Consider the following 25,439-nt stretch of genomic DNA (forward strand, 5'->3'; position numbering starts at 1 on the left):
AGTCCTACCTTACATCACGCTAAGGTTAATCCTCCACTCAGCTCCCTGCTGTGTGAAACTCGAGAGCATGCAGGGGTGTGCTTCAGAACTGCCCCTCAAAAGCCCTCCTGACTGAACAAACACACTGGCAGCAGTTGTCATACGAAAGTATGCAGCCACACACATACCAGTGCTGGTATTTTCTGAACATTTATTCAGAGAGAGACAGGTCTCACTTCATTCTTTCCCCCTCATGTTTCATTAGATTAGCTGGAGATTTTGTTTTAGGTGGGCTGCAAATTGTGTTTTGCCCAAATACATCTCTGGACACTCCCACTTCAGTTATATAAACACCCTCTGACCCAGCCCTCCTGGAGTAGCCACAATAAAAAACCCATTTCCTGCCCCTCCAACCTGTTGAGATATTTTTAGTTGAAATTGAACGCACATACCTGTGGCAGGTGAGGCACCAGTGAGAATGTGGGTGTGGTGAGACCTTTGCTTTTCTAATGCCAATGCTTCTACGGCTTGTCATTCCAAATCAAGGGAGGTGGCCAGCTGTCTAGTCACTCCTCTCAAGGAGCTCTGTACTCTTTTACAAGGAGCAGCTCTATTTCTCTCCACCAGTATTCTTGCTACTGCAAAAGAGGGATAATCTTTGACTCCATCAAGGGCCAAGACATCCCCTCTGCTGTTGCAGGCTTCCACATAGGAAGAACACAGAGAGATGCTGGGACTCCAACCATCTATTAAAGCAAGCCTCACTACTTCTGAAAGGAATGACTCTGCCCTACCTCCTCCAGCAAAGCGCCCTTCACATCACTTTACAAGACTGGTTCAGGACTGACTCTGCGTCTCATCCATTATATAGCTGGGAATAACACTCCAGAGGTTTTGCAGGGATCCTCAGAGGGATTTAAGCTTCCTTTGCTGATACTGGAACCAATCCTATCCTGCCTGCAAAGAATAAGAAATTTTGTTCAAGCACCCAGCAGGACAGCTGGGAGAGTTCCCTTGCTCCATGGGGAACAAGCATTTGCACCTCCACCCATATTATCACTCACTTTGCTCTCTCTCTGGTGCATTCTAGGGCTGTTTCCTCTGACCTGCGTGGTTTGCTACCAAAGGGCCCTGTAGAATGCACATGTCCTCATTTCTGGGCTTTCACACCTGCCCCTTTGTGCTGGGACCCAGGCAAGACAGACACTCTTTCTGCTTTACTTGAATGCTCTTAGCAATGAACATACCCAAGACTTCTACACTTGCTATCTGCCACTGACTTAAAACTATTTTAGAGCGATGAGACTTGAAGATATTTGGGAGATTAAGTAAACTGCTACAACATAAATAAAGAGTGAGAACACTGGCACTCCTTTTGCTCCAAAGAGTTCCTCTTGAAAAAACAGACCGAGGTTTTCTGGTATTTCTTTGCAAAATGTGCTGCCCCTAACAAAAGTGTAAAAGCATTCTGACTAGCATACATGTCTACTAGATTTCTGCTGATAATGTGAAATAACCACTGTGCTCATCTTGACTACTGCAATAGTTTCTACTTTCCATTTACTGTTTTGAACATTGTTTTTTATGTAGCACAAAATCCAGTTTACAAATGGTTCTAATAGGAATTAAATTTTCATGTATTCAGTAAATTTTCATATGCTGGAGCTTCCTACTCTTCTGTGCCCACCAGCAGGAACATCCAGTGTGAAAATTTTTATTGTCAGTGAGAACTAGCAGTAATGTTCTGGTTTGACACGAAGTACATTTATCTCATTCTCGCAAAAGTCTACTTATCTGGCATGGAACTCCGACTAAGAGTAACAAAGTTCCCTGCCTAGGGAAACAAAGACCTTTCCAGGATACCTGTTTTTCTGCACCTCCCAGCTTGTGAGCTGCTTTCCCACGTAAATGCCCCCCTCTTGTGTTCATTTATAAGTACTACAAGAATCGGCCACAAAAACCCCACCCAAAACCCAGACCTATCCTTGATGGTGTCCGTCATTAACAGGTACTGGATCGAATCCCAGGCAGGGAATAGCTTCATCCTGCTGAAACTCGTTCTCTCTGCTGGACCACTCTTCAGCTGACAAATCTAAGGTTTTGATGTCACATCTGAATTGCTAAGATTGACCCAAGAAAACCTTCTGGCAGAGCTGATACACAAAGTGAACGAACAGGTCAGTGACAAGACAAGGAAAACCAGGTGGCTTTAAAATTAAGCAAAATGTATTTTGAGTTCTCAACGTAACACATCCCTTCACCAAGGCAAGGGCATCACAGCTGTGCTGTGAAAACTCAGATGCTTCTTTTTAACTTTCTCCTCTCTTTCTTCCAACAGATCTGACTCCAGATGCACTCAGTGAGATTGGATAGTGGGACAGGCTGCAGCAGTGCAAAAGCTGCATTCACACTGCACTTTGTGAATGAGCCGGGCCTCACCACAGCTGCTTCCAGGTCCAGAGGTGATGGTGTCTGATGGTGTCCCTGAAAGGAAAACTGGTACCATGCTACCAAAATGGGCCAAGCTCAGTCTGTAGCTGGTGAAGAAGAAAAGTAGGTTTTTTCCTCATGGACTGCCAAATTTCATATGTAGTTCTGAAAAAAAAATCCACTGGAGACGGCTTGGTAGACTGTTTTTGATAGCTCAGCCATAAACAGAAAAATAAAAGAGTCTGTTCAAATACCAAACTAGAAGGCTTTCCTTTTCTTCTTTTTCCCTCCTGCCACCTTACTCCTGACACCAATAGCTTCTTCTGTGTCATCATCATCATTCCGAGATCGCTTCTTCTCTCCCTGCTCCCGCAGCTCCTGCAATGGAATCAACAGATTGACCAAGAGCTCTGGCACCTGAAGAAAATCAGACTACAACAGCGAGGACAGGGTCAAAAAGCCAGCACCCACCATTCGAGCAAATCTCTGGGCCTCAGCCACACGCTCTGTCAGCATCATAACTTCTTCCTCTTGCATGGGGAATGCTGGCAGCTTCTTGCCAATCAGGTGTTCAATGCGCTGGAACAGCTCTACATCATACCTGACAAAAGACAAGACACCAGCTTGACTCAGCCCTCCTGAGAGGGGCTCAGCTGGCACCACTCACAGACTTCACCCCTAATCTCCAGCCTGCAGCTACTCCTAAGTTTGTGCTGATGGTCTCACAAGCAGCTCAACTGCATCCAAATGATGCCATTTGGGATGGCTTCTCTGATTTATTCAGCTCATCTCCGTTCAGAAGTATTTGGCAAAGATTTTCTTTTTAGACAAATACTTCAGCGTTTACAAAACACCCCCACAGTTACTGAACCTGCATTACGTATTTTAAAAATATATGAATATATTGTGGAGTCCAGTTATAAACAGTTCTGCTCAATACATGCCTGCTTCTAGAATTTATCTAGACTCCTCCCTCCCCACCGGGCACTTTGAATTCTCTCCCCTTTAACTAAATAAAACCACCTGGCACTTCAAACTGAAAAGTAAGTATTTTATTCTCACCCAGGATAAGGTCAGATATTTTCTGTTCTGAAACACAACTGAAAAGAATAAGTCTGTTAAATTTTATCACTTACTGTGTGACAAAGGTGATAGATTTGCCAGATCTCCCAGCTCGAGCTGTTCTCCCAACACGATGAATGTAATCCTGGAAAGAATTTTCTTGATAAGCAATAATATATGTTCACCAAACACAGAACAGATCTTATGGCAGATCAGGCTATATATTTTCTCTTTAGGAAGAACAAGAAAATGGTGCGAACATACAGCCAGGATTAAATGCTCAGGAGGGTGCGCAGCATCAGATTCTGAGAAGAGGTGTAAGTGGAGGCATAGCTTTGGTTTTAACATTTGAATTCTTCTCTTTCTAAATGAGAAGACCAACTCATATTATTCCAGACTGCAGGACAAAAGTTGCAATATGTGACCTTTGCCAAGAATTCACTATCACTTCCTTGGAAAGCTAATATTTACAGTGAGCCTGTGCCTGCATTTTCAGTCTTGGGATCTAGTGCTCTGCATAATCCATCTTCCAGAGAAACTCTCTGACAAGTAGATTTAAACTTGGTGAGCATGGTGAAAGAGAGGATGATTGAGAATAATTTAGAAGAGTCTGATCTATCGGGCATCTTTTGTCAATATGGTTCTAGGCTGTTTTCCAGGTTTTATACTATGTTATGGAAATTAAAATACTCCCTTCTCCATACAGGATCTGCAGAGAGAGGATCGTAAGAAAGGATGTGTTCTATGGGTTAGATGAGGGAGAAGAGCACAAAGACTGTAGTAACACCATTCAAGCTGCTGCTCCCACCATTTTTTTTTCTTTACTTTTGTCCTTTTACAAAAGGAGTGTCTTCAAAAGACCTACCATACTTCTGTTTGCAAGACACAGCATCTTTAATCGTTGTAAGCAACTACAGCAATTCCTGAAGTGCAGGTTAATGGTATGCTTTCTGGAACTAAGCTGGGAAACAGTCACACCCCTGAGATAATCCCATACTTTCTGTAAGACAGAGTTGGTAACTCACTTTCTTTTTCTTCTGTGGCGCTTTTGTGATATGAAGGTGAAATATATTAAGGACACCTTTCTTAACCAAATGCTCATTGAATGTCATAATGAGAATTTAGCTTTTTTTCTTTTTTTTAAAACACAGTTTAAAATAGGAAGGCAGACCTGGATCACAGGCACAGAGACTACATGAAACTAGTAATATGTTAAAACTGTTTTCAAAGCCCTTTAATGTAATATGGCAAAACATATAGTCTGAGCAGAAACGCGAAGACACAGAGCATTCCTCACTTCCCCTCTTCACTTACAGGGTCACTTCTACAACCCAGGCCATGAGGCCATACAAACAGAGATACCAACTCAGTTGTGGAAGCTGAACTACACCTTTCAGTGTACAGAATCATGAATTAGACTTTCAGGCAGCAGAACAGAGAGAAGATGTCTCTGGTGCTTTGTCCACCTTCTTTGTCTATCTGCTCACGGTGACCAGAAGCTCTCAGCTGGCACATAGACAAACTTACCTTAGAGTGTGTAGGAATATCAAAGTTGATCACCACATCCACATGTGGAATGTCCAGACCTCTGCTTGCAACATCAGTAGCCAGCAGAATAGAACGTGCCTTTGCCTTGAACTTGTTTAGAGAGCCCAAACGTTTATTCTGGAAAAGGACAAAAAGGGAATGAGAGAATCACACTCATTCTAGTCTCTAGTTAATATGCTCTTGTTGAAATACTGGCACAAAAGAACTGGGAAAGAAACTACTCAAAAATCTCACTTCTCTAATTTCTTTTTTAAACATTACAGAATCAGGGGCAGCATTCACATTAGTTAAATTTCTATGGATCAGTCCAGTCCACTAGCTGTGAAATACTCCTCCTGCAAGGTAGCTTTGACTTAATATGGTGCAGCCCATTTCCCAAGCCCCAAGACAGGCCTCCTGTCTACTCCATTCTGTGGGGTCATGCCCATACCTGACTCATCTGCCCATGGAGAGGAATGGCAGTGAATCCCAGGTTGCGAAGCAGTAGAGCAGTCCTCTGAGTATTGTTACATGTACTGCAGAATATCATGAAAGAGTTACCAGCCAGTTCATTCAAGATATAAACCAGGTAGCTGTCCTGTAAAGAAACAGAGAGAATTAAAAAAAACCCCAGAGATAATCATATGTGCAATATTTAAGAGTAAGTCTAGGCCTCAGAAGATGACAAGATATTGGACAGATGTGGGAGCAAGAAAAACCACAACAAGAGAGAAGAAACAGAAGTGCCATTACCTTGAATTTGGAGGGGATGAAAATGTAGTACTGCTGTAGTTTTTCAACTGTCTGATACTTGGAAGAAACAGCACATTTAACAGGATTCTTCAGAGCAGCACGCTGGAGTTTTTGAACCTGGTAAGATCAATGAAATTTAGTAGGACAGAGATCTTGTCAGAAAATTGTATTAATACAGTCTAGTCAAGAGGATAGCCTGATGGAAGGAGAACTAAAGCAGATTGGTCTGTTCCCACCTTCTTGGTCATGGTGGCAGAAAACAGGAATGTCTTCCTGTCTCGAGGAATCACTTTTAATATCTTATCCACCTGTAAAAAAAAAGGAAATGGAAATACTAAATACTACAAGCAAGCAAGACACAAGCCTTCCACAAATATAACGACCATCCACATGAAGAGTAATGCATGTGCAAACATACAGCTGGAACAAATTTTTTCTCTTCTAAGGGGAAGGTGTAGGCTGATATCCTGTTGGCAGTTAGGCAGTGTGAGCTTCAAAAGTCCAACAACAGTGCAAATATCAGGCAATGTTTCTGCAGGAATGTGTGTGTGAGTGTTTTCTACACTAACTACATTCTACATCAGGCACTCCAGAGAAACCAGTGGATTTCAAAGTGCCTCCTACTGTCTTGGCAGTGCTCTGCAGAACTCTGCTATGTTCTAATCCCACCACAGACTCTTGCGTAATTATTAGATCTTAGTTACAATTTGCTACTAATTTCTACAGAACAGCTCAGTGTTCACTATGTGACCATATAAAGCGATTTTAAAGGGATTCATCTGGTGTTTCAAACTCTTCTTTTAGCAGATTCCTACCTCTGTCTCGAAATCCATGTTAAGAATCCGGTCAGCCTCATCCATCACTAGGAACTTCAGAGCTCGTAAGTTGAAGCCCTTTGTGTTCTCCAGATGATCAACTAGACGGCCAGGGGTTGCTGCCAACAGCATCACGAAAGCAAACTCAGAATGCAAGCAAAGGAAAAGATCCAAACAGGCAAGACAGTTGTCCATTACAGAAAAGGGATTCTTTGCCCAAGAAAAGTAGAGATTGTTCTGTGGGAATAACTTTTCCACAGGATATCTTCAGAGTGTGTTTTGAAATAAGACTAATGGAGTCAGACTCTTAGAAAAAAAGTCAGACTTTTAGAAAAAAGTCCTAAAACAACATGACACAAAGAAGACTGTAGACAAGCTGTACTGTGAAGGATGAGACCAGCATTTTAAATACTTGAGGAGAATGAAAAAAGAAGCCAGAAGCACTCTGGGTCTAGCAGGAATGCTTTGGAATGAGCTTGTAGCAACCAAGTTACTGGTGGATACTTTGGAAACATTAACAAGCCAGTACTCAGAGCTTGGGACAAAAACAAATGAAGGATGTAGTCTCCTTTCACTAGTTAACCACAGTTTGATAATATTCACACTCCATATCCCTAGCACATCAACTTACCAATTATAACATGTGGTTTCTTGGCTAAGGCCAGAGACTGAGACATCGTGTCAATTCCACCCACAATAACCGCTGCAGGACAAACAGAGTGGAGTGAATCCCTCAGTGTAGCACTCTGGTGTTTACTCCAACTGCCCACCACCCACAGCAATTCTGTACAAATGAAAAGCTACTTATTTTTATGAGAATTCACTTTATTTAAGCATATCTGACCTTCCTAGGCTTCTTAAGCCATACAATTAATTCCTTCCTGGCCACAAGTATTTTATTTTCACAGCTGAAGAGCTACAGGCAGAATCTATTCCTTGCAATTTAACTTGGCTGCAAAAATCTAGGAATTCTAAAAATACCCACAAAGCTTTTTTTGAGAGATTATCTAAAGAATCAATACAGAAAGTCTGAAAGGAAGATTAAACTACATCACACTATAGCAGGGGGCTCTATGCAATTTCACTGGACACAAACCCACTATTGAAAACATTCTCTTCTACTTCCACCTTCAACTGTTCAGACATAAAATGCAGAAGAGCTGCAGACCACTCCATGAGGAACGCCCATTCAGCCTTTTTTTCTCAAACCTGATACCAGATCTCTGTCTTCCAGCATCATAAGCTCTTCTCACATTTTGTTCAACCCCTCATATAAATCCTCTATTTTTATCTTTGCAATCTCGAGCTGACAAACTGGTCTTCAGAAAAACTGGTCCAATACCCTAAAAGCTACTTACTGCTTTGAACACCAATGGAGGACCCAAGAGCTTCAAACTGCTCTGAGATCTGAAAGGCCAGCTCCCTTGTTGGTGTGAGGACAAGAGCAAATAATCGCTGAGGTGTTTCCAGTAGTGCTTGAAGAATTGGCAAAGCAAAGGCTCCTGTTTTTCCAGAGCCAGTTTCTGCCAGTCCAATGACATCTCTGCCTGTGAGAAGGAGCAAGGGGGGCAAAAACTGTTACACATCTAGAACAGAGAAAGAAGACTTTAAAGCACTGTGCAATAAAACACAAGAATTCCCTAAGGACAGAAAAAAAGGCAGACACACAGAAGGTAAAAGAGAACAAAGGGCCAAACCAAAGAACTTCAGAATCTCTCGGAAGCGTTTTTAGACTGTGATTTCATTTGTATAATGATTATAGTCTCAATATTCCATTTTCTAGTTAAATTTCTGCTAATATACAGGGTTTCATGCAAACCTTAGGTTCAAAATAAGCTTTACTTTATTATGTCTCAAATCTGACATCAGTTTATAGCTTAATGACTCTATCTCAGTATTTTAGTCCAAAATGTTGTCTGTTTGCAGGCTTAGAAGGAAACAGACTGCAGTGTTCAAACTTCAGTCACACAAACTACAGGACAACAGCACTACCAAACTCACACTTCACAAGCCAAAACTGTGCCATTGATTAGCAGAGTAATCCAAACCAGTTTGCAGTAGGAAGGGTAGGACAGAAAGTCTTTTGCCCCCAAAAAATGCAAGCAACAAGGTAGAATTCATCAGTAGAATCCATTATGACATCCTAAGCTCATACAGCTGAGAAGAACATGCTGTCAATAGGCCTCACACTGGAAACAATTTCTCAGGAATGCGGTCTTACCTTTGTGTTTGGTTTTCCCCAAGAGAATCTTATATGTGTAGTAAGAGTCTGACAAAAGTTAAATATTAGGACAGAGTAGATACTGAAAGTTTGTTCCCATTCTGTCACTACATTGTTCTTTCCCTCCTTGACAGTGTTTTGAGACAGTGTTTTTGTTTAAAAAAAAAAAAAATAGTTCCAGAGACAGAAATGTCTGCTGAATTCAGTAATTTACTTTTTTGTAATTCCAGAATGCTTACAGAAAGTCACTGTGGTTTGGTTATTACTCACTTCAGAAATCTCATTTCAAAGAGTTGCCTGCTCACAGCAAAGCAGATTATACACATTATGGAATCAGCCAAGGCATCTTCACTTTCAAGCACACACACATATACACTATGTAGGTCTCCATCAGAAGCAGCACAGTCCAAAACCTATTGGAAGCTTCCTGTGTATCCTTGGGTATGTCAGAAAGAAAATGATCAATGTGGACTAGTGGTTCAAATGATTAGTAAGAATTCTATTTAGCAGGGAGTGTCAGAACTACACAACAGGAGTGAACGCTCAAGGAGCAATATTTGTACCCATTTGAAAGTCTGTGATTTCAGGCAGTGCAATCCAAGCTCCAAGCTCCACCAGGGAAGGACACAGAATGAATACAAAAATGACTTCTAGACAGAGATCCTCAACAATGAAGAAGTTGGGACACACTCATCCCTGATCCTTCTCACTCAGCAAAATTCACTCACAGAGAGCTCCTGGAGCAGTTGCCAGTTCAAAGAAGCACACTGCTCACCTTGGAGAGCCACTGGAATAGCCTCAATTTGGATCTTTGTTGGCACCTTCCATCCTAACTGGTCACAAGCTTCACACAGGACATCTGTCACTCCCTGGACATAAGTGACAAGAGAAAAGCGAAACAGACATCACCAAAAAGACCTCAATTAAATCACAGAGTTAAATTAAATACATGCTTCAACAAAGCCAAGCTTGTCTCTAGCAGAGACAAACCCCACCAGACCCCCACTGCAACTCTCTGAAAGGGCAGGCTGCTCACAGTGATCCCCACTTCCATCAGTAACTTCATGGGCTTAGTTCGAAACCATCTGTTAGCGATGACTGTCATCAGGAAGAATACGGTCAGTTTTACCCTAATTTACACAAGGAACTTCCCTCCCCACACACAGCCGCCTCTTCCCCCCAGGGGGTGTCCCATGGCCACGTAAAACAAAAACGCCATGGCAAGTTAACGCCACCGAAGATAGCGGCGGCCGGCTGCGGAGCGGCGAGGGGAGCAGCAGTGCCGAGCCCGGCGGGGCAGCGCCCGAGTGCCCCCAGCTCCTGCCCGGGCCCGGCGCCGCTGCCCGCGGAGCGCCGCACGTGTCCGCCCCGCGCGCACTCGGGGCTGGCGAGGAGCTCCCCCGGCCTGATCTGCGGGACAGGGAAGCGAGCACCGGGGGCACAAGCGGCTCTGGCCCAGCCTCACCAAGTCCTTGAAGCTCCGTGGCTCCTCCACCGCCGGCTCCTGCTCCGGCTCTGCCACCGAGCCTTCCTCCTCTCCTGCCGCCATCTCGGCCCGTCCCCGCCTGCTGCAGCGCAGAGCACTCTGGGAGCTGTAGTCCTCCTCGCGGTGCGATGGGATTTGTAGTTCCGGACAGAGAGCCGAGCGGAGCGGGTGGGTTTTCCCTCAACTCTGAGAGGTGCCCAGGGAAGGGGAAGTTGCGGATCTACAGCCGCCTGTCCTGGGACAAGGGCACCCTGAACTGGCTGTGGGAAAGCTTGCCTGCCTGCCCGCCCGGCGGTAACCCCGAGCCGCTAAGCCTCGGGCCTGCACCTCAGCACTGCGCTGCTTAGGCAGTGCGTGATGCTGTTCCCGGTTCATGCCTTCTACAGCTGGGAAAGAACAGGCAAAATGAACTGGCCAGGCACCAAAAGACAAACATATGTATAAACTTACATACAGAATGCATATAAAGAACAAATTAAGTGCTTTGGAAGTGCTGGTATGAAACATTTTGAAGCACTAGTGATGGGAAGAGAGAAAAGAGCTCTCATTGTCCCACGTTCTTTTCCTGTTTATGGTAATTGCTAGTATGAATTTTTGAAGTGACAGAAAGATGAAATAAACTGAACTGTGGCAACTCACACCGTGAAATGAGAGAGTACAGGATGAGAATAGATGCAAACACTCTCCCAGCTCTCTTGATTGCTGCTGTTGTGATGCAGGCCTGCAAGTGCTTGATGAGAGGTGAAAATGGATATGCATTTAATGACCATCCAGGGAGTGCAGTATCAAAATATCGTCACGATGGAAGTTCCTGAGTCATTGGTTTCCATCTGACCATCTGATCTGGATGTAGCATCTCTAATCTGTAGTCCCCATGCTGATTGCAGCAGGTTAACCTTGCAGCTAGGTGAACTTCCTTTGTTTTAGGGAAAAGAAGGGTAACATATACAAGATGTTAGGGTTAGATGTTTGGGCTTGAAAAGGACAGCAGTCTGGCTCCAAAATGAAACTCATGACTGCACTTCTGAGCAGACTTCCCTCTCTCTGGGAAGGCTGTCTGGGCGTGCTCTCAGTGGAAATGCTGATGTACTTCAGCATCTGTCACTGGATTCCAAGCGTGGCATTTCCTCTGCTCCCAGAACAATGAGGAAAGTGAGAGGAAATACGAACAAACTCTGCGTGACAGGGAAAGAAGAGGAAACCTGAAACAATTCATGGGCAGGAGTAAAAATGAAGCTGCTGCATCCCACTGTGCTTAGGAGCAATGATAAATTAAAACCAAAAAAAACCCAAAACCACCCTGCGTAGATGCTGGTTGTGACCATATGTTTCAAAAATTACAGCGGTCTGTATTATGGGCTTGTTATAAACCATTGGTGCTAAAGGTTAAGCCTGGCCAGCATGTAGGCATGAACCCCTCTAAGGGTCACTGGGATGCCTCAGGAAACGGAGTCAGGGATGTGACAGGAAGTCACTGCTTGTGATTCTTTATTGAACTCATTGCCCATGTAATATGGTGCTGTTTCAGTGGGGAGCAGGGTGGAGCAATTCTATTCTGGTGAAATTCCAGTTTGTGTAATTCCCTATTGTCAATTGATGCATTTGAATGAAAAGTTTTCTCCTGTCCTAAGCTGCTGTTGGGAGCATTCATGCATGATAAAATAAATATACAGCTTCTAAATAGTAATTTCTTTTTTGTGCTTTTCAACACAGGACACTGCAGATAATACTGGATTTAGAAATCTTCACTTCAGAATTTAAATTTTCATTTTTAAACTTGGCTTTTAAACAAATACACTCCTAGCTCTATTGCATGTTACAGCCCAGTCTTCCTTAACAGGGGCAGGGTGAGAGCATCCCAGCAGATGAGTTTTAGTGCAGATATAAATGTCAGCTATTTCATAAGGGATGCATAATGAGGCGAGATGGACAATGTACAGCACGTCCCATCCAGGTGTGCAGAGAGACAGTGACACAAAAGTGCTTCATATTCATTTATTTGAATCAGCAGTGTACTTGTTCATTTCTGGCAAACAGGCATGGGTATCACAAGCATTTGAGTCACACTCTGAGGAACCAGAATAAAATTCTTTCTACAGCATATTAAAACAAATGTTGATATCATGAGAAGAAGAGACGAAAAGGACAAGGATTCAAGCTTTGTGACATGGAGTGGTGCCCCTCCTAAGAATTTGGTCAGTGGTACAGAATTACATTATCTCATTTGGATTTGTGCCTGCGCAGGGAAGTTTCCCCTACCCATTGGGGCATGCTTGTGGAGGGAGTTACCTCTGCATTAACTCTTCTAGTCGCTTCAAGCTAGTTTCAGGGTCTCTTCCTTGTACCTCTTTCAGGTACTGACATGATCCCCATCATCACCATACTTGAGCACTTTTCAGTGTTGGTCCCAGAAACATCCTTGTGAGGTAGAGAAGTGCTACTATCCCTGTTTTCAGACAGGGAACTGAGGTACTGATGGGTCAAAAATCACAAAGGGCATATTTAGCAGAACAGTCACTTGAAGCAGGGTCCCAGTCTTTGCTACTGCTTTGTAGGGGCTCTGTCACTGAATCATCCTACTCCTCTCTTGGATATTAGTACCCTTATTCATTTCACTAATATGAAGCCTTCCCTGGGAAGCATTGCTAGGAGTACGCGTAGCTCTCCATGAGTGCTGCCTCCCTCCTCACAGAAGATTCACTGTGGGTCTCACAGGCTGCTTGACTGCATGGGGAGTGGCACCTCCACCTCTCAGGCTGCTCCCGTCACAGCAGGGCTCCAGCTCAGACCCCTAACACCAACCTACGCTTCCCTTCCTGCTGCAAGAGATATAACTGCTTCCTTCCACCAATGCCCTGAGGCAGACTCTGGTCCCAGGGTCACTCCTCTCTGTTTTGGCTCCTATGATCTATTGTCACTGTCTGACTGTGTTTCACCCATTTTATAACTATCAGCATTCAGGTCATGCTTTCCTTTTCCTACAGGGACCTGCCCTCCCTCGCAGCAAAATAACAGGTAACTTGCTCTCACATGCCACAGACTTACTTTTTCTCTAAAAAACAACTGATTTCCTTTGGAACAGAAGCCTCCTTTAAAAAAAAAAAAAATATATATATATATATACACTCTTAAATACAATATCATAACCTTAAAATCATTCTATGTAAATAAATAGAATACAAACATCACAGTTCTCAGTCTGGAGAGGTTTCTTCAAAAGGGGTAAGTTCTGGCCCTGCTATTTCACCCTGGGATGGTGAACTATCTATACAGTCTGTCATATCTGGAGCTGCTTCTTTCTACAGCCTTTCCAGATGTACCTTGGTAATGGGACTGTACTCTACTGGAATTTGGCAGCTGCTGGCTTTTTTAGGGTACTCCAGCCCTTGTACCACACACAGATTCGTAAGTTGTTTACAAACCAGGTTCAGTCAGCATCAGGCATTTAATCAGCCTCCTGACCTACTTCTTTTTGCTGCCTTGAGGAAGAAGAGCAGTGGAGATGGCTGAGGAAACACGAGTCTGCGGAACGTCCACCTCATGGCATCAGCACCGTGAATTGTAAAACACCAGGTTGCAGTGCTAATTCACTGCAGTTAATAATGCAATGTCTCCAAACCCAGTTTTAATGTGGGCCAAACACTGTTTCAGCTGGATGGTCTCAGGATCTCGGCAGTGGTTTTAGCACCCAAGCTGAGTCTCCTCGTACATGGGGAAAGCTCTGTTCTGGACTCAAGAAGATCACAGACTTCATCCATTGCCCTGGTGCAGGTCTCGAGGTTGTCAGCCAGCTTCTGGATTTTGGCCTTCAGCACAGCCTGGCTTACTTTTGTGACCTCCTTTGTGTATTCTGGCACGAGGAAGCTGTGGGAGCCGCAGAAGACCATGAAGCAGACGGAGTTGTAGAGCGAGATGGATGCCCTCTTCTCTGACTGGCGCAGTGTAGGGTCACCTGGGCCCTGCCCCCGGCGAAGGAACTCCAGGCAGCTGAGTATTTCCCTCATCTGTTTCCGACAAGTCATTGCAATTTCCTGCACCTTCCTCACCTCTCGGGAATTGCAGAGCACTAAGGAGAGGTCAGAAGTGATGCTGACGGCCCCCCCAGCCGTGGCCAGGCCCAGACCCACAGCTGATGCCAGGAGAGAGGCTCCCAGCGTTGCTGGGCTCAGGGACAGCCCCAGGATGGCTGTGACTGCTCCTGCAGCTGTCAGGGTGCTCCCGCCGACATTGGCAATCAGGGACCTTTTGCGGAGCTTGTTGAGTTTGCGAGCTGCCTTGTGAAGGTGAGCAATTTGGCCGCGCAGCCTCTGTCTCTGATCCAGCAGGGCCACGTGGAAGTGGTGTGTGGGGTCTGGCATTGGCGGAAAGGCAGCACTGTTCCTCTCCATGGCTTCTGTCCAGAAAAAAAAAAGTCTGGATTGGGATTTATGTCAAAAACCCCCAGGAGACATGCTCATCCTGGACCACCATTTCAGGGATGGCATCCAGCCAAATTTTTGTTGCTTCACCCAGCTACAAGAAAGGTTTTCCTTCTGCACACACATGCACACTCACGTACACACACAGACCCATATGCACGTGTATATTTAATTATGTATTCCATTTTAAGTTTCAGACAGAGAAGCTTTAAAATGTTTTTCTTAATCCCTGCAAAGACTAAAATCTCCTAAGGACTGGGGTCAGAGGTGCTGTTGCCATTACCTCTGTGAAGACACAAAATGTCTCTTCAAACCCTGGGGACAGAAATTCCCCTGAAATTAGGTGACTCAGTTCCCAGAATAGTAATGCTGCCAGAACTAATGTGTTGTCCCCCTGATGGGATTCAGAGGATCTGCAATATAGAATGACATCTTTCACAAGAAAGGTCAGACTCCAAGGATGTGAAAGCCACCATCCCAGGTTTTTATTTAGGAGTTGTTTCCCATTAAAGGAGGACAGAGGGAAACTGCTGAATGGAATCTACATCTGGCTTTTCCATATAGGAGGCGAGCAGCTTATTGATGCCTTGGATGGGTATTGTGAACATCCTTCCTTTCTTTAAGCTTAAGTAACTCAAGATCCTGCAGCATTTTTTTTCCTATTGTAACCTGATGTCAGTGTAGGAACGAAGATGGGAACCATTGTTCTGTGGTGCTTAGTCCAACCTGTGGTCATAAATACCCAGTTACAGTGGCAGGGAGGCCTGCGGACCGTGTCTGAAAGGTTCATGAAGAGCACATCAGAAAAGCAGGCCCATTTTAGTATGCACTCCCTTGGGGACAGGGGAAGAGGGGAAATACAGAGTGAATAGAAAAGGCTTGAAAACTGCTGGCTCTGGAAAACCTCCCCTGGCAAGATAGCAGGAGAGCCTTTCCTTCTAGAAGCTGAATCTTCAGGGTTTCTGGGCTAGATGACCTCTGTTTGCTGTCTCTGTTCTTTGCCACAAGGGCAGAAAAAAATGTTCCAATAAACATTTTCGGGCTGCTCTAGGGCTGCAAAATGCTTTACAAAGGCAGCCAGCATCCCTAACCCTGCTTACAGGGAACTGGAGGCACAGGAGTCAACAGGAGTGATATAGCCAATTGTCTGGTGGAAGCAGAGTTTCTGTGCTTCACAACACTGCATTGTGCACACAGCTGTGCTGCCTCTGCACCTAGCAAGGTCCATCCATAGAGCTGAGAAGCTGCTTGCCGTCCATACTGCCCTCACAGCCAAAAGGAGTCTCTGTAGCAGAAAGACCCTGTCATTAAGCCAACTAAACAAAACTATTCATTGCTGCAGGCACCTTTTCCACTTCTAAGTCTTCTGTGCTGTGGGAATTGGAGGTGCCTGGTTCCTCACAAAGTTACACTATGTAGTTAGGATCCTTGGGGCATTATTCTGCACAATACTTGTGTTTCAGAAGGAGAAAACTTCGTACCATAAGTAGTCTTTCCTTCCTGAAGTGTGTAAGTAAATAATTTGCACTGCAGTCTTTCCCACTTCTACTTGCTTGTCCTAATCCATCTCACACAGATCCTTTAAGACGCCCCCCATGCACTTCAGAAAATGCCCTCAGTCTCTCTTGGTGTCATTGGGTCATTTGAATAATACATTAGTACATTGTGCTTCTCTCAACTGGAGGCAGTGTCCTCTTATTTTCACACTATAATCAGAGATAAAGCTGGAAGCACCAGGACTAACACTAATCTAAATGGATACTAGCATTGAAATGAACAATGAGCATATCACCAATAAGTTAACAACAGATCAATATGATGATCATTAAATATATCTATTCCTGTAGCCTCTTAACAATTTGTTCTGAAGATGTAGTTGCTGAGAACTGTCTCAGGTAATAACAGCAACTATCTCACTGAATTATTAGAACAATCACTCAATATATAGCATAGGCCATGTAGTGATGCAAATCTTTTGATACTGATTAATGCCAGCACAAAGGAAAAAAAAATCCAACTCCTGCTCTTAGAGAAAAATCTCCCCAACAATAAAGGTATACATTAGTCCAAAACCTGCAAACACTTTCCTAATAGAGTACTCAGAGAGACTCCAAAAATTACTGGTTCAAACTTACCTTCAGTTTCCAGCCACCCTCCCAGAAGACAAATTTTGATCTGTTTCTGGAGGAGACCAATTTATAGCTCCTACGGACCAATTGCTGCTATGGGAATGCTTTGCCTCATACTGGGAGTTTGCCATTTCCTGTTCTCCCTTGTGCAGAAGGATGTGACACACTGGAAAGTGACCTGTGAGACAGTGAGCACACATCATGTTCAGGAAACGATCCCTGCGAATGAACATTGTGTGTTCGCTTTTCCTGAAGTGTAGGGTGAAAAAAAAATTTAAAATCGCAGCCTATTCCTGGCTCTGAGGTAGTGCAGACATTCCCTGCAGGGAACAGTTGCCTTTCCTTTCCCTGAAATAGCAACTGACTTTACTCTGTCTGGAGCTGCTAATTGCTTGATGACTTAAGTTTCCCTCCACTACACATCTAGAGCAGTGGAGCTATCAGCCAGCCAGCTGCTCCATTCAAGGCCAGTGTACTTTTAAAATCCCAGCTCTTTGGCACAATTCATAAAAGGGAAGCAGCCCCACAGCAAGACCATTGCTCTGAATTCCCATCCCTTCTCCAGTACACGAAACATGCTGCAAAAGGAGTGATCACCCTGTGGTTTTACTCTGTTTCTTAACCATAGTTACCACAACGGCTGAGAAACAATCCTGTTGTTTTCCTGAAGTGCCTGCCCAGCAATCAATAATCAGAAAGAAAGAATCATTTGGATCCTCCGTTTTGCTGCCTCCTGTTGCCTGGCAGTTGTGCCATACAGATGTGGCCAGAAGGAAGAAGTGATGAAGGTGTTGGGGAGGAGCAGCCTAAGTGCCACCCCTGGTGCTGCCTTCCATGCTGAACCAGGGCCAGCTTTAATCAAAGAAAGATTCTTTTGATGGGATCAGGAAGAATCACTTTTTTGATGGCACCAAGTGGTAGACCAAAGTGGCATGTGTCTTTATTGACACAGGGCTTGTGGTACTGGGGACATTTCTTTTGAGCAGCTGCGCTTGAAGATGGGACATGTACTTTCTCATTTGGTGGATTCTTACTCCTCAGGACTATTTGTTGACAGAGAACCTCTGATTTTGCCCTAGAGTTTCCCTGACCTATCTAATCTGAAAGGCATCTATCTGTCACTGAGTGGTGAGGCTTTCCTGTCGAATTTGTGAGATGCTTAGCCACACAGTTGCTGGAGCTGACCTTAAAAAGGGCCAAGACTGAGAGGCAGCAGGCAGGGAGAGGAGAAGGCTGGGATCATTCATTTCAATGGCAGCTTGGTTTTCAATTATGTTAAAATAGGTGTGAAATAGTATGTCAAATGTTTTTTCAGGGGTGGACCTACAGGAGATGAAACAGGAATGAAAAAATAAATAACATGGAAGAGTTGTTTCAACCTGTTACAGACATGAAAAGCAAAAACATAATTTTGAAGATGCCTAAATATGCAGTCCTGGTCTGTTAAAATTTGTACATACTGCACGTTAACAGGAAGGTGAGCTTTGACACTGAAGGAAACTGTGCTTTAGCCCTTCCCTTTGTTTAAGCAAGCATATGCTTGAATTGGAGCCCATCTGCCTTGGCAAGGGTTTGCAGTTGATAGAGAGCTCTTTTCTCACACTCCCGAACAGAATAGGGCACTTTTTTTTCATGTAACTGCATCTGTGTTAGAATTTGTGCCTGCAGATATGTCCTTGTTAGGACAGCGAGTTTTGGTAAAAGTGAAATAACAAAGAAAAGGAAAAAGAAAGGGTCTTGTATAAGCCTAAGATGATGACATACTTTTGGATGCTTCCCTTCCTTTCCCAGTTCTCTTCTTTCAATATACTCAGCTGCAAAATATTGTCAGAAACGCCTGCAGTGCTCAGTCTGTGGGCAAGCAGCTGATTAGGGTGCAGAAGAGACAATTCATTTTTCTTAGAGTATTCTCTCACAGACTTTCATGCCCACTGAAAGATCTGCACTCCACTCAAGATGAGATACTGGTCTCAGCTGAGGATGGCTTCTCACAGGAATCATCCCTGGGCTCCTTCACCATTTAAAGAGAATGTTTACCCCTAATTCACCCCTATAATAAGGGGCATACCCAGAAAGTATGGACTTCACATGAGGTGCTACAGATGTCAATGTGATTTTAGGAAAGAGACGTGTATTATAATAAGAAACATTGTTCCCTAGGGAGTGGCCCTACCACAGCATTTTGCTATCTGTTCTATTTTTTGCTATCTGTTCATTTTGCTATCTATTCTTGTCCCTGCTGACACTCTCAAACATCCCTCTGGTGAGAGTGCTGGTCTTCTCTTGCACTGATAATTAGAAAGATCTGCTCCAGCAAAGGTGGGAATGGGAGCTGGATGGGAGAAAAGTGTCTTCTCTCAGCACCTGCCAAGGACTGAAAGCTTTTAGTGCCATTAGTGGACTTGCCCAGATGTAAACACATCTGCTGGGTCACCAGGTAGGTCCTAGGAACCTGCTTGGAGTGAATTTTAGCTTATCAGGGTTCTCCAGACTTGTGGGGTAGGTCTGACCTTCACTGGGCAGCTCTGCAAGCTGGTGGAGGCCTGACCATCCTGCCTGCAGTACTCTTTCACCCACCCCCTCTGCTGCTGCTGCCTCTTTGTTGGTGACCTGTGAAGCACTTGGGCTTGATGGTGGAAGGGGCACAGCAGGTGTTTCACAATGATCTGGCCAAAAATGGTACCTCTGCTCCACCCTTTCCCATCTAGCCTCTTGAAATGCCTGAGGGCATTTTGTGGGAGCAGGTGACCAGAAAAGGGAAGGAAGGATGTTTTATTGCCTCAGCTCTCTTCCTTTCCAGGGATTTTGGCAGAAAGGACTGGTCTTTATGCTCCTGGTCTCTCCAGCAGAAGGGATATATGGCAGAAGTGTTTGATCTGAAGCTGTTTGCATGCAAACGTGTAACATTTGAAGCTGGAGTTTCAAATATACTCTTCCTTTATTAACATTGTTTTGATCATATAACTGAGAAAATTTGAGTAAATTTACACTTATATAGCATCATTTTTAACAGGAGATTTCTGCCATGCTTGGTACTTTCAACCTTAACTGCTGGATGCTGGAGCTAAAAGCTGTCTTTTTTTCTTTTATTTTCTTTTTCAATTGAATCAAAAACAAATTTTAACTTTTCACAGTGAGATATTAATTCAAAATCAGTAGAAACTAGAATAAGTCAAAAATAAAACAAAGAAAGCAAATTAGAACAAAAAGGGTTGCCTCAGCTTTTAGTAACCTTACCGGTAGATGCAAATTAATTTTTTGAAAGCATTCCAGAATGAGACAGGCTGCTCTGGCCTCTGGTCACTGGTGTATGTGGGACTTCAGCAAAGAGCAGAGCAGGGTGGGGGGAACAGGAAAGCCTGTGGGATGAGAACACCTCTTGTTAGTTCCATTTAAGCAGAAAATTAGTCGAGCGCACTGACACTGAATGCTTTGTGAGCAAGCATTCATGTAACAAAAATACCATCCTAAATTGCCTTGTCACAACACTGTTAGCAGCGTTTGCAGAGATCAAGTATTTATTTGGACGTGGAGAATGAATTTCTGCAATGTATTTAAAAAGCCCAGCTTATGCTGCCATTTGCCAGCTTTAATTACATGTTTCAGTGCAGGCTGTGGGGCATAAGACTCCGTCTCTGACGCACAAAGAAGCAGCTCCCCACTCAGCCCATAAGCCTCCAGCCCTGGCTGTGGCACAGCTGACGTAACCCAGTGCAGCCACATGCAGGTTCTGCTGAGACCAGTGCTGCTGGAGGAGTTTTCTCTGTTCACCGTCTTAGCAGTGGCAGCAGCAGCACCACAATGAGCAGGTCTGGCTACCCATTCCCTCCAAGACTGTAGAAAACAGAGAATTGTTAACCTATTTCCAGAACTGCAAAGAAACCTAATCGGTTGGTAAAAAGTAGAAATTAGGTAACCTGGTTTCTTGTGCCTCTTTTCTAGTGGAGTTCTTGGTGGCTGAGTTCACAAGGCAATATTTCTCTTGAAAGAAAAGAGTCTGGATTCTTCTCACCTACAAAAACTGCTTGTTTTTATGAAACTTTCAAGAAGGCAGTGTCTCTGAAACCTTGACTGCTTTGTCAAATTCTGGCTGAGATTGCCTAGGAACCTCAAAAGCTGCTGTCATTACATTGACTAACCCTCCCATCTGGCACAACAGAAACATGAGAGAGACACAATGGCCTAAAGAAGTCTAGGAAAAGTTAAAAACTGTTACCTTGAACTTCAGATAGAGATGCATCTCACCAAAGTTCAGCCCTCTTTAGAGGTTCATACGCAGTCAGTTTATTCACATTCTGAAGCTCCCTCTAGAGCCAGCAGAAGGAAGAGTCATCCCAAAAGCTGGTTCAGTCCGTCTCTTCCAGGCGCCGGCTCGGTAATATGTGACAAATTACAGACAGCAATTCTTTATCCCTTTCCTGCGTCATTCAATGTCCCACAGGTTTGCTAGGTTGATGTTCCAATTTCAAATATCCTGTCCCTCTGCTCTGGTCCAGAGATGTTCCCTTAAACCAGCCGTTGCTGTCCTGCAGTGTGAGCAGGAGATGCTGTTGTGGAAGACTGTGTGTGGCAGCGGTGCATCCCTGCCTGTGCCCTCCCATAACAGGCCTTTCTCGCCCGTGCGTTTTTCAGGCACCTTTTGACCCTGCTGACAGGAGTCAATGGAGCTGCCTCCATTGTCTCCTGGGACAGAAAGTCCAGAAGTTCACAGTTACTCATGGTGATGCCTTTTCCTGGTCTTAAAATCAAGAGTCATACATGGTTAGAAGGGGAAAAGGGATTTTATTTATTTATTTTTTATATTGGTATTTATTTTAAGGATCCTTAGGTCCGCCGAGTATCTCCCAAAGATCGGGTATAACATTATAGGTTTTATTAATTAGCATATCTATCAAAGATTCCCCAATGAGAGGCTCAAGTGAGCCCCCCTCCCCAAGGAACCTTCCCCTGGATGGTTCTATCTTGGTTTACAGAATGTGTTCTGGAGAGGACCTTGGGGTCTGGGGCACACTGATCCCTAGCTACGAAGCTTCTAAAATGTTTAGTCTCTCAGCTTGACAAACAAGTCCAAGAATGTAGGCTAAAAACACTAAGAATACAGAAGTTGTAAAAAGGTATAACGGCGGTATAAAAGAAAAGGCAAAAAATCTTCATGGCATCAATGGTGTAAAGAAGTGTCTTCTTTTGCCTATTTTCAGCTAATGTACTCCTTTCACTGAGTGGTCCTTATGATGACTGTGTGGGATCAGGGAAAGAAAAGTCCACAGGTTTGGTGACGCTGCACGAAGGTGTCTGCAGCACGTGGTCCCGCCTCGTTCTTGTGAGTGATAATTTGTCAGTCTCATTTCCAGTATCAGCAGAGCACATGTACAAGCCAGACAAGTACAGAAGAACATACGGTTTTACAGAGCTGCACTTGGGAATTCAAAGAAAGCATGTGAGCCATAACATCACTGCATCCAAGTTCCAGTCATTTCTTCTAAGCCCAGGGAGACTAAGATTCAGTTTAAGATGGCTGAATCTGAACTGAAAACAAAACCAAAGCAAAACAGATTCAATTTGTTATTATTTTTGTGAAGCCAGGACTTTTATTTCCAGGTCATGTCTTCCATTCTCAAAATACAATGGCCACAAGGTGATTCCTCTTGGCAACCACAAGGGCTGGAAAATATAACCAGAAACATTTTGACCTTTTTCCAGAAGAAGAAAGAAAATTCTTCCTCACTAAAAGCCAGATAAATCTTTTTGTACCTTTGTTAGAATTAATATTAAGGCATTACCTGGTGTGAGGGCCTCAGGACTTATTTATTACACAATGCTGAGACCTGATCAGAAAAAAGACCTGTCAGTAATACAAAACTCTTTGAAAGGAAATTTTTAAAGAGGGAGTGATAGTCTCATGAAGGAATTTAGGGCATCTTCAAACACAGAACTGAATCTGTTAATGGGAGATCTGGCAAGAGCAAGTTCCCACTCCCATGAGTTCTGTGCTTCCCAAAGAGGGGAAGATGGCCAGCTGCAGAGGTGGGACATGATGGGGACAGGAGCTTAGTGTTTCTCCCAGGCTCCTAGTTCAGATGTATGCTGTGCCTGAGCACTCAGCTGCCAGTGTCCCTGAAGCAGTTTCAGACTATAGGGATGGTCAGCAGATGCTCTTGGCCTGGGTGTATCCAGCTCACTTTCTGCACCCTCATGAACAAATTATCAGGACACGGGAGGGAGAAAAGGAAACCTGGGAGAGAATGCGCTTCCCTGCACCTGCAGATACTCCCTGCATGATTAGCAGAAGCCATGTCAAGTGCAGAGCATGGCTATGTGACCCTGTGGTTTGCAAACACATGCATTTTCAAATTTAAGAGGTTTTCGGAGGTACAAAGGCTTGGAAGTGTAGTAAATTCCTCTGGTAGTGTCTGATCAAATGCCACCCTTAAAAAGATCTGGTAGTGCCTCTTTTTCACCAGTCCAGTAATGAAAAGCAGCAACAACAACAGTAAGAGAGCCCACCCCAAAACCAAGGTAAGAAAACAAACAATAAAACAATAAAAAGAAAAAACCATCTCTTTTTTATTTTTTTTCTAACCCACCCATACCAACAGTAAAGAGAGTCCTGGTTTTGAGTCTAGCTGACTGGGTCTTGGACAAGTTTTATAGAAAAGAGTAAAGCCATTTGTATCTCCCCAGGTTGAACAGAGTCAAGGTAAACCCTCTTGTCACTGAGGCCCCTGCAGAAAAGATTCTACCTTACCCTTTGCTTCTCACTGCCAGAAGTTGCTTTGTAGGCACATGGAAATTGCTTAAGATGAGGAGATACACCTCTGAAATTAAAAAAAAAAAAAAAAAAAAAAAAAGTATTTTCAAGGAATATTCTGTAAAATACATCTTAACAACAGCATTTCTTTTGATCTTCATGGCATTTGGAGCTCTGGGGAAATGGAAACCCTAAGTCGCACCAGGGAAGAATTAAGTTACCAAGGATCACTCTTCTGACTCATGCTCACAGTAAGATCACAGGCAGGCCATACAAGTTTTATGCAGAGGAGGTGCTTGTGTGGAAGGGAATCTCTTCTTTACTTCCTCAAAAGTTACACATGGCTACGTGTTTAATTTAAGCTGTTAAGATAGCTTTTCTCAGGTTGCTTTGTAGCCTGTGTCCTCACCATATGAGCTCTCCCATTCACTCTCTCCATCCCATTCCTGATTAGAGGACACATCCATGTGGCTTGGGAGGGCTGCTCCAGAGAACAACCCTGGAGCAAGCTGTCAGATCATTCCCACGTTCATACAGGGTCTTCTGGCTTACACTTGCTCCTTGCAATATCATCAATGGGGCCCTTTTAGCACTCATTCCATTCTCTCTTTGTGCACACAGTCTAGATCCAGCTTTTCCCCCTAACTCCCTGTTTTGAGACACTGGTGGGGAAGAACACCAGGATGCTGGAGGGTCAGAGGTATTTCCTAGTACTCTGAGGAAGTATATGAGGAATGACACGAAGATGACAAACTTTATAGGGTACATGTGTGGCTCTGTGGATAAGCCAGAGAGGGATGCGTGTTGTGGTCTATTTCAGTACCTGTGTTATAGTGAAAGGAAGGAGAAAAGCCCTGGATATGATGTGTAAGCCCCAGGGGAAGAAAATTAAAATCAGAATGTGTGCTCCTGTGCTGCTGAAAAGCTTCTGGTGTGCTGCTCGCAGCCAGGGAGGGATGTGGATGGTAGATTTACAACATGGATGAGAGTAAGATTTCAGCAAGACTTGGGAACACTTCTGAACTACAGAACACTTGCATGAGAGGGATGGATCTCATCTAGATCCAAAGAGAAATGGGCACATCTAGAGCTAATGAGAGCATAGACCTAGTCGCTTCGCCCCTTCTCTCTTCCAACCTACCCCCCAACTCATTCTGTCCCCCATTACCAGGTACCACTGCTTGCATCCATACTGAACTCAGTATTCAGCAGGAGATATTTGGCTGTTGGGATGGCCTTTATGTCCATCATGAATCAAATCTCTGTATATGCCAAACCTGCTTTGAAGAGTGTTTGTGAACTCTGCCTTCAAGGACAAATTGCATTCTTGATACCAAGATCAGATTTTGACTAATATCTCTTGTAGTATCCTAGGGCTCCCCTCTAGGCTGGGTATTATTTTATATTTGCAGCACATCAGACATCTAGTGATTGTTCAGATCAGATGACAACATTTTGTAGTGAGCTGGTATAGCTCTATAAAAATGTTTTCATACTTGAAGCAGCTGTGCAGACTTGGAGAACTGGAACTGGGCAGAAAGGGTGAATATGTTCTCTTGCTGTCAGCCCTTACTTGAACAAGATGCAGTCAGGGAGCTGCATTGGGTCTCAAAAAGTAAATATGTTGCTGTACTTTTTGCCTCTTTACAGTGATGTCTGAAGATGAACATCCTTCTTCCTTTAGCTTTAGTGCACACCAAACATTGCACCTGAAACACTTCCTTCTTCAGCCATTCCGAAGGCAGGTCTTCCCACAAGGAGTGGTCAGGAGGGAGCCTGGAAAATAGTAGTCTCTTTCCCTAAAATCTGCTCCTCAGTAGGAATCTTTTCCTCCGTAGCAGAGTAGATTGCAAGTAGGCATTGGTAATCAG

At 44.0% G+C, this 25,439-nt stretch overlaps 2 protein-coding genes across 2 annotated transcripts; both read right to left on the minus strand.

The window, feature by feature from the left end:
* Positions 1-2,183: 2,183 nt before the first annotated feature.
* Positions 2,184-10,360, minus strand: DDX47 (DEAD-box helicase 47). The gene is made up of 12 exons (XM_048302207.1): positions 10,253-10,360; positions 9,563-9,656; positions 7,925-8,113; positions 7,198-7,269; positions 6,567-6,685; positions 5,988-6,059; positions 5,752-5,868; positions 5,450-5,596; positions 4,999-5,136; positions 3,546-3,616; positions 2,881-3,010; positions 2,184-2,787 (listed from the first exon to the last, which is right to left on the minus strand). The coding sequence occupies exons 1-12, from the start codon at positions 10,334-10,336 to the stop codon at positions 2,668-2,670; spliced, it is 1,353 nt and encodes a 450-aa protein (XP_048158164.1). The 5' UTR covers positions 10,337-10,360; the 3' UTR covers positions 2,184-2,667.
* A 1,894-nt stretch (positions 10,361-12,254) lies between these two features.
* On the minus strand, positions 12,255-21,141 carry APOLD1 (apolipoprotein L domain containing 1). Its single transcript, XM_048302499.1, has 4 exons — positions 21,037-21,141; positions 20,058-20,179; positions 16,827-16,998; positions 12,255-14,666 (listed from the first exon to the last, which is right to left on the minus strand). Exon 4 carries the CDS (start codon positions 14,659-14,661, stop codon positions 13,921-13,923), a length of 741 nt encoding a protein of 246 aa, XP_048158456.1. The 5' UTR covers positions 14,662-14,666; positions 16,827-16,998; positions 20,058-20,179; positions 21,037-21,141; the 3' UTR covers positions 12,255-13,920.
* Positions 21,142-25,439: the final 4,298 nt, after the last annotated feature.

The sequence above is a fragment of the Corvus hawaiiensis genome, chromosome 4, assembly GCF_020740725.1.
Source record: "Corvus hawaiiensis isolate bCorHaw1 chromosome 4, bCorHaw1.pri.cur, whole genome shotgun sequence".
NCBI lineage: Eukaryota > Metazoa > Chordata > Aves > Passeriformes > Corvidae > Corvus > Corvus hawaiiensis.